We start from the raw sequence: 8,556 nt of genomic DNA, 5'->3' as shown, positions 1-8,556 counted from the left end.
TTTGGCCACAAGACGAGCTTTGTATCGATCAATAGTACCATCAGCGAGGCGAAAGACAAAAAAGAGAAACGCATATACATGCAAATCTATAATCTATAACAATATATTAAAAAAAAATTAAAAATCAATTTCTAAATTGAGTGGAAATTTTATAATTATAATAAAATTGAAGGTTTATTTGTAATTTATTTTTTTCTTTTTAATATTTTTCTTTATCTTCTTATATTTTTTATTTTATTTCTTTCTAAAATTATAAAATATTTAATATACATATCGATAAAAGTTTTAGTTTAATATAAATATTTGATTTAAAATGTAAAAGTTAGTATTTATTTAAAGATTATAATTTTAAAATATTCCTCTCATCGGAACCCATGTCCCTCTACGGAGTAAAGCACGCATCTCTTCATTCATAGCAGCCCGCCAGAGAGGGTGTTTAAGTGCTTCATGGTAAGAAGTTGGAATTACTGCAGACATCTACAGAAGACAGAGCAAAGGCATGAAAAGGAGGACTCAAACGAGCAAAAGAAATATGATTAGACATGGGATGTTTAGTGCAAGTACGTTTTGCGGAGAGCTATGGGCAGTGGTAGGTGGAACACCTTCAGAAGCTATAGGCGAAGATGATGTAGGTGGTGGAGATGAGGAAGAAAAAGATGTTAAAAGTGACTTGGTACCAGCAATATGGGCAGAAGCATGGGAATCCAACATCCAAGACTTACCGTAAGACATGGCAAATGCACCTGCAGTGGTAGAGGCAGCCATAATAGAAGAATTGGAACCATTCAATTTAATGGTGGTTCCTAAGGCATCAGATTTAGTATCAGACATGATAAGGGAAGGGCCGAAAGCAAAACCCTAGACAAAGGCAAAGCAAGAACAGCAGTAGTGGCAGAAAACGAAACTCTAAGCAGCGGCGCACAGAAAAAAATAGGGCAAAAAATTCCGAAGAATTCATACCCGCTCCGATACCATGTATAATGGTAAAACATGGAGACATAGGAGAGGGAAATAATTGTATATTATGTTAAGTCTACAAAATACAAGAGACCTCCCACATATATATGGGGGAAATAGGGCTACAAGATAAATAAGAAAAACTAGGGCTATAAGATAAAAAAGGAAACGTATATACAAAATACTAAATGCTAAATATTCTGCAACAGGATGGACAAAAGTAAGGTTGGTTTTTGTTTTGTGGAGGACAAAAGTTGCTTAGTTAAATCTTTACTTATTCTTTAAACAAATCTTAAGCGTAACTCTCTAATTTTAAATCATCACTAAGATCTTAAAGCTCCATGACCTATTTTTATTCAAGACACTTGGAATCTAACATCAGGCTCATGGACAAGTTGTAATTAGGGGGCATAAGATCTTCCAAATAAGTTTAGCTTAAAATATACTCCCTCCGTCCCGATTCAATAGGCCACAAGCCTTGGACACGGATATTAAGAAACGAATAATTTATAATAAAATAGGAGAGAGAAAGTAACTTTTGTTGAGGATATATGTTTCCAAAAAGTAGGAGAGAGAAATAAAGAAAAGATAATTATGTATGAAGTACAATGATATTTGGTGTAAATAATGGGTTATATGGGGATATTTGTTATGTGTTGACTTTCCATTTTTGGAAGTGGCCTATTGAATTGGGATGTCCGAATAAGGAAATATGGCCTGTTGAATTGGGACGGAAGGAGTAGTAACTTAAAGAATCATTGTCTCTTAAGATTTATGATAGCAATTATAGACTTTCCCATTTAGTTTCTGCCTGTGAAAAATTATTTTTTCAGCATTACTGGCATCTTTTTCTATTGTGTTTTCAAGGAAACCTTGGAACCGGTTGTCTACTATGCAATAGTAATTGTTTTCTAATATCTTATTTATGTTGACTGGAGTTTCTCCCTTGAATAATAAATTTGAGCACGCCCAATGAAACTCAATTAACCATATAGAGTCTACATTTTTTCAGTTATATCTCTAAATGTAGTCTTCCGGTTCGTCGTTATTGAGTTTTCTCAGGGAGTACATGATAAAAAGTTGGTTTTGTAGGCTTAATTGGGTTCCAGAAAAAGGAAGCCAGAAGCACGCTTAACTGGCTGAAATAGTACAGTTTCCTTTACATCTGTCAAGCTTTTGGTCTCTGCAAGGACAACTAAGACATGTCTTCCTCCTGATCTCGTTATGCATAGAAGTACTTAAACCCAAGAATTCATTCAAATTTTGCAACTTGAACTAGATGCTGAAGATAAACTTGATATATTAGGATTTACACCAAGTTGGAGAATAAAACAGACTCCATATTTTGGTGATACTTCTAACAGTTGCTGCATAAAAGAATGGTCTGTTTATATATTGCACTTGTTTTAGGCCTACTTTATTCACTTTTAAGGAGTAATATTGATTCCACTTTCACAACTGCAGTTTCCATTTTAGTAATGCCAGCTGGAAAAATCTTTCAAAACTCAATGCCGATGAGATTGTCAAAATTTTCTCTGAAACTAAGATTGAATTGCACTAAGGTTCTGATAATATCTGCAGTAAATTTTCTTACATTATTTTTTGGTAGTTGGACAAATAATTTTAAAGATCACATGACCGTGGACTCGAACTTTGAGACCTTTGGTCTTAGGTATTGACCACTCAACCACTAGACTAACACACGCACACACATTTTCTTTGTGTCTCATGGTGTCGATGGTTATCTGGTGGCTTGGTGCCTCCCTTTGTTGCTATTTGTCTATAGGTACTGAATGTATATGCGCTCAAGTTGAATAAGCAGAATTGGCACTGTTCCACTTCAGCATCTTTCTGTCACTCAAATATCTGTTTTATATCATATATTTTGGTAAAGTTGATGTTATTATTGCATCAAGTCCAATAACCAGAATCGACCTCGATTCATTCAACATCTCTCTCTCTCTCTCTGATGCGTCTGTGGTATATAATAGATTTTGGTATAAGAGTTAATGTTTTACTTGGACCAGGTACAGTATCCACGTCATATTTGCACTATTACATTATTTGTGTGCATCTATGTACCATTAAATGGTGATGTGTGCACAACTGTGTATATGTGTGTGTGCGTGCATACATACAATTTTTGGATTAGAGCACTCAAAGTAATGACCTGATAAGTATCTAGTGATACATTGATTCCCCAATAAAATGCTTGATATAACTTCTGGAAAGGAATTGTCTATCATTGATTTAGTTTCTGTAAGGCATGCTTGTGTTTCTTGGCTGTATTGATGTGGCATCTATGAATAATGAAACATCGTAAGATTAAGAAATTAGCACGCATCAAGGGCTCATTAGTGATCTGCTACATCAAGGATCTGAACTGGGTACAAATGTATGTTACTCGACCAGGCATTTCGGATGTTATGGTCGAGTTCTGATATGCACTCCCACACCGCGCTATTGCATTTGAAGCCGCTGCCAAATGCAATTTGCCACACCCGGTCTCCCTTCCTAATCCTGCCTTTCGCCTCCAGATAGCTCAGCTCGTACCAAACTGAAGAAGATGAAGTGTTGCCGAATCTATGGAGCGTCATCCTGGATGCTTCTCCATCTTCTTTGTTCAGCCTCAGCCCTTCCTCCACAGCATCAATGATTGCCCTTCCACCTGCATGTATGCAGAAATGCTCAAACGCCTTCTTGAAGTTTGGTACGTATATTTCCTGTTTCCTTGCTGCATTCCGAAATTTTCCTAGAAAGACTGACCATCCATAGAGAAGCTGCTCGGAAAGTGGTAAGCAAGAAGGGCCTAATTCTGTTAAATTTATTTTCAGGGCATTTGCTGCGACATGTAGAAGAGATCTCGATAGCGCAACACCCACAGATCCCGCTCCATCGTCTTTCTGGATGACGGAGTGGTATGACTGATCATCCGACCCCATATGTGTTCGCAAGAGATATCGAAGCTTGTATTTGGCTCTCAACCTGTCTTGCTTCTTGTTCGACAACAACACAGCAACGCCTCCCATACGAAACAACGTGTTGGCTAAAAGCATGGACTTGATGCTACCATCATAGCCACTAGGGGTCACTGCCTCCATGCTGAGAACCAGAGCCAGTGAGTTTCCTTGCACTCTCAAGAGATCTTTTGCTAGACTAATGGCCACGAGGCCGGCACTGCATCCCATCCCACTAAGGCTGACGCTCTTGATATTGCTTCTGAACCCAAACTTGTTTATGATCATAGCCGTGATAGATGGTGTGGGGCAGAAGATGCTGCAGTTGGTCACTAGAATGTCAACACTTTTCGCGTTGATGCTGTGCTTGCTGAGGAGGTCTTTCACGACTGAGAAAAGAACGGTCTCCGTTTCCACTCGGGTGCAGCTGAGAGATTTATCAGGTGGGATTTGATGTACTGAAACAGGAAGACAGGCCTCATCACCGATGCCTGACCTCTTGATCATCTTAGCTTGGAAATCGATAGCTTCCCTGTCGTGAGCAGCACATAACTCAAAGTGTTCTATGTAGTTAGCCGGTGTGGCACGAAGATCTGGAGGCGGTAGGTAGCAGCAGAAGTCTATCAGGTAAATGGGACGGGATTTGGAAGAAGAGAAGAAGTATACAAGTAACAGAGAGGCGATAGCGACTGCAATGGCTACTCCACATTGAGAGAAGGCAAAGGGGGTGATAATTTTGGCCCAGCTTGTATTTGCAGAGTTAATCGACATTTTCTTAGATGTAAAATTCTTAATTTTTCTGCAGGTTGCATTTGGCCTTGTGTTATAAATTTGTTGCGGGAAGAAGTGGGATTTACTACTTTGATCATGAATATTGCATGCATCAAAGCTGGAGCTTGTTTTGCATCATGCATTTCGGCTTCTTGTCTGGTAAGAGTATGCGTCAAGCAAGCAAAATCTTGAAATTTATCAAACCTGTTTGGCATTTCGTATCAAAATGGAAAGCTTTTTGAAATGAATATAATAAATAGTTAGATTGGAGTTTTAAAGTGTTCGTCAACATGCCAAACTTGCATGACCAGCAGTGGTTCAGATCTAGTGTCCCAACATTTCCTGTATCTCACTATTGGTTAGTTATGTTTTGTGTTCCTAATTTTCATCATTTTTCAAGATATGTCTTAAATTTTCATTTTCAACTTAAAAATTCTCAACTTTCAATATTTTTCAAAATATGTGCTCTCGTACAAAATTCATTGATAAAATAATGAGTCATCCCTCTTGAATTTTTAGTTTTTTTCCACCTCATTTAATAAAATAGCATTCAATATTTATCTGTAAACAAATCAAGTTATTTGTAAGTTATTTGGAGCTTGATTCAAGAAAAGTTCATGCGAGCTAATTTAGTGAAGCTCATCAATTAAACAAATTAAGCTCAACATGGTAGTATTTGGCTTGATGGTTCGTGAATAAGCTTGTTAAGTAATTTAATTTGAAATTATTATGATTAGGTACAATTTATATTTTAATTAGCAATAATTGTATTAAGTACTAATTACCTTTATTTGTTATAAAAAGTAATTAATACTCTCTCCGTCCCCAAATAACTTTTTAGGAGAAAGGGGCACGGGTTTTAAGACAAAGTTGTTGAGTGTATGGGGATAAATTCTATGCTACACCCGATGCGTGTCATGTGTCCCGATTAACTTTATAGCCTTGAATAAATTTAAATTCAAATTAAACATAACCTGTGTTAACTACAGTTTACGTAATGATTTGTAGTAAGTAGTAACCCCAATTTTCAACGTTTGTTTGATCAAGGTGCAGTGGTCATTTCCATCACGCGTTTCTATGGTTTCGGCAAAGTAACTTTCGGCAAGTAACTTTTTATGGTAGACAGATATGAATTTAGTTTGGCAAACATATTTTCAAATTTAAATAAATAACCAAAATTGTAATTATTGAAAATATTAAATTTCAAAGTATGTTTATTATGTGAAATATTCTTGACAGATATAATTTTTAAATTTAAATATATTAAACTTGTTATTCTGGAAAGTATTAATTTTGGGAGTAAGTTTATCATGTGAAATAAATACAATCTATTTAAATTTCAATAAATTATCTTTTATTTTAAAATAATTTATAGTTTCTATGGTTTCGGCAAAGTAACTTTTGGGGAGTAACTTTTTATGGTAGGCAGATATGAATTTAGTTCGGCAAAAATATTTTCAAATTTAATTATATAACCAAAATTGTAATTATTGAAAATATTAAATTTCGAAGTATGTGAAATATTCTTGGCAGATATAATTTTTAAATTTAAATATATATTAAACTTGTAATTCTGAAAAATATTAATTTTGAGAGTAAGTTTATCATGTGAAATAAATACAACTATTTAAATTTCAATAAATTATCTTTTATTTTAAAATAATTTATAGTTTCCATGGTTTCGGCAAATTAACTTTCGGCGAGTAACTTTTTATGGTAGGCATATACTATGAATTTAGAGTTAGACTTGGGTGCGGTGGCCCGCATGCTATGCGGCCCCGACCCAGATCAAACAGTTATATAAATGATTTTAGTGCAGTTTCTAGTGCACTGGTAAAGACGGCGCCTCTTACTTCTAAGGGACAGGGTTCGAAACCCCTTTGTCCATTTTTCTTGGTTTTTTTGTTCCTTTTTCTTGGTTTCATTTTTTGCTTTTTTATTTTTTTTCAGTTTTTTGTCTTTTTCGTTTTTTCTTTTGTTTTTTTGTTCCTTTTTTAGCTTTATCGTTTTTTCTCTTTTTCTTTTTTCCTTTTTGCTTCTTTTTTTTTTTAGTTTTTTGTCTTTCATTTTTTTTTTCAATTTTTTATGGCTTTTTTGTTTAATTTTTTATTTTCAACACTTTTTTCTATTTTTTTTCCATTTATATATGCTTTTTTAATATTACCGTTATTCACATCAATGATTATTTTTTCTTACAACTATAATTACTTAACCAAATAATTAAAATTACAAATTTTCGTAAGTAAAAATAAAATTTTTCGTAAAAATAAGTAATAATTTTAAAATATTACATTTCTTCATATGCATAATTACTTTTTATTAAGACAATAGTTACTTGTAATAAATCTAAAATATACATTTGTTAACACAAATATATACTTATGATATAAGTATTTACTTTCATTCAATATAAAGTATTATATATACTAAAATCCTAAACCCTAAACTCTGAACAGTAAATCATGAGCCATAATATTTAATTTTAATAGGAATATTTACTTTTAATAAGTATAAAATATACATTTATGCTTTTTGCTTTTTTAAATGTATATATTTATGTCTAAGTTATTTCAAAGTAAATATTGTTATGATAAAAAGTAATTATCTCAATGAAGAAAAGTAATATTTTTAAAACATACCTTTCTTTATATCAACAATTTTCGTGTAAAAAGTAATAACTTTGAAATAATACATTTCTTCATATAAATAATTACTTTTTATTAAGACAATATATACTTTTAATAAGTATAAAATATACATTTGTTAGCACAAATGTATTAATGGGTGAAAATAACATTACTTTTCTTCACATCAATAACTACTTTTTCTTACAAAAATATTTATTTGAGCAAATAACTAAAAGTACAAATTCGCATAAATAAAAGTAACATTATCGTGAACAAATGTAATAATTTTGAAACATTACTTTTCAACACATCAATAGTTACCTTTTATTACGACAATGATTATTTGGCCAAATATACAAAATTACAAGTTCTAATAAGTAAAAATAACATTACTTTTATACATATCAATGATTATTTTTTCTTACAATAATAATTATTTGATTAAATAACTAAAAGTATAAATTATTACTATGGATAATTATTTGTTGTGGATAATCATATTACTATGAAAGTAATACAATTATTTTTATCTTACTGTTCATACAGGAATATGTACTTTAAGTAGATCTAACATTTACATTTTTTTTCAATAATGTATACATTTGTTAGGTATAACTATTACATTTGAAAATAAGTATGACTCTACATATTAAGAAGTTAATATAAGTATTTCCTATCATTCTATATTTTGTAATTACCTTAACACTGACTACTAAACCCTAAATAGTGAATACTAAACCTTAAACCTTGAATACTAATCTCTAATCCTTGAATGCTAAACCCTAATGAAAATATTTACTTTTATGTAGTCTAACATATACATTTCTTTGTACAAATGCATACTTATGTTTCTATAAGTATTCCCTGTCATTCTATATTTTGTAATTACCTGAACACTGAATACTAAACCCTAAATAGTGAATACTAAACCCTAAACCTTGAATACTAAACCCTAAATAATGAATACTAAACCCTAACCCTTGAATTCTAAACCCTAACGGAAATATTTACTTTTATGTATACTTATGTTTCTATAAGTATTTCATGTCATTCTATATTTTGTAATTACCTGAGCACTGAATACTAAACCTTAAATAGTGAATACTAAACCCTAAACATTGAATACTAAACCCTAAATAATGAATACCAAACCCTAATCCTTGAATGCTAAACCTTAATGGAAATATTTACTTTTATGTAGTCTAACATATACATTTCTTTGTACAAATGTATACTTATGTTTC

General features: G+C 32.4%; 1 protein-coding gene across 1 annotated transcript; it reads right to left on the bottom strand.

Moving 5' to 3' along the window:
- Positions 1-3,264: 3,264 nt before the first annotated feature.
- LOC131021081 (3-ketoacyl-CoA synthase 7) lies at positions 3,265-5,493 on the bottom strand. The gene has a single exon (XM_057950171.1). It carries the CDS (start codon positions 4,683-4,685, stop codon positions 3,312-3,314), a length of 1,374 nt encoding a protein of 457 aa, XP_057806154.1. The 5' UTR covers positions 4,686-5,493; the 3' UTR covers positions 3,265-3,311.
- Between the last annotated feature and the right edge of the window lie 3,063 nt (positions 5,494-8,556).

The sequence above is a fragment of the Salvia miltiorrhiza genome, chromosome 4 (genome assembly GCF_028751815.1).
Source record: "Salvia miltiorrhiza cultivar Shanhuang (shh) chromosome 4, IMPLAD_Smil_shh, whole genome shotgun sequence".
In the NCBI taxonomy this organism is placed as follows: domain Eukaryota; kingdom Viridiplantae; phylum Streptophyta; class Magnoliopsida; order Lamiales; family Lamiaceae; genus Salvia; species Salvia miltiorrhiza.
Note: the sequence above shows the minus strand (reverse complement) of the source record. Positions and strands in the feature narration are given on the sequence as shown.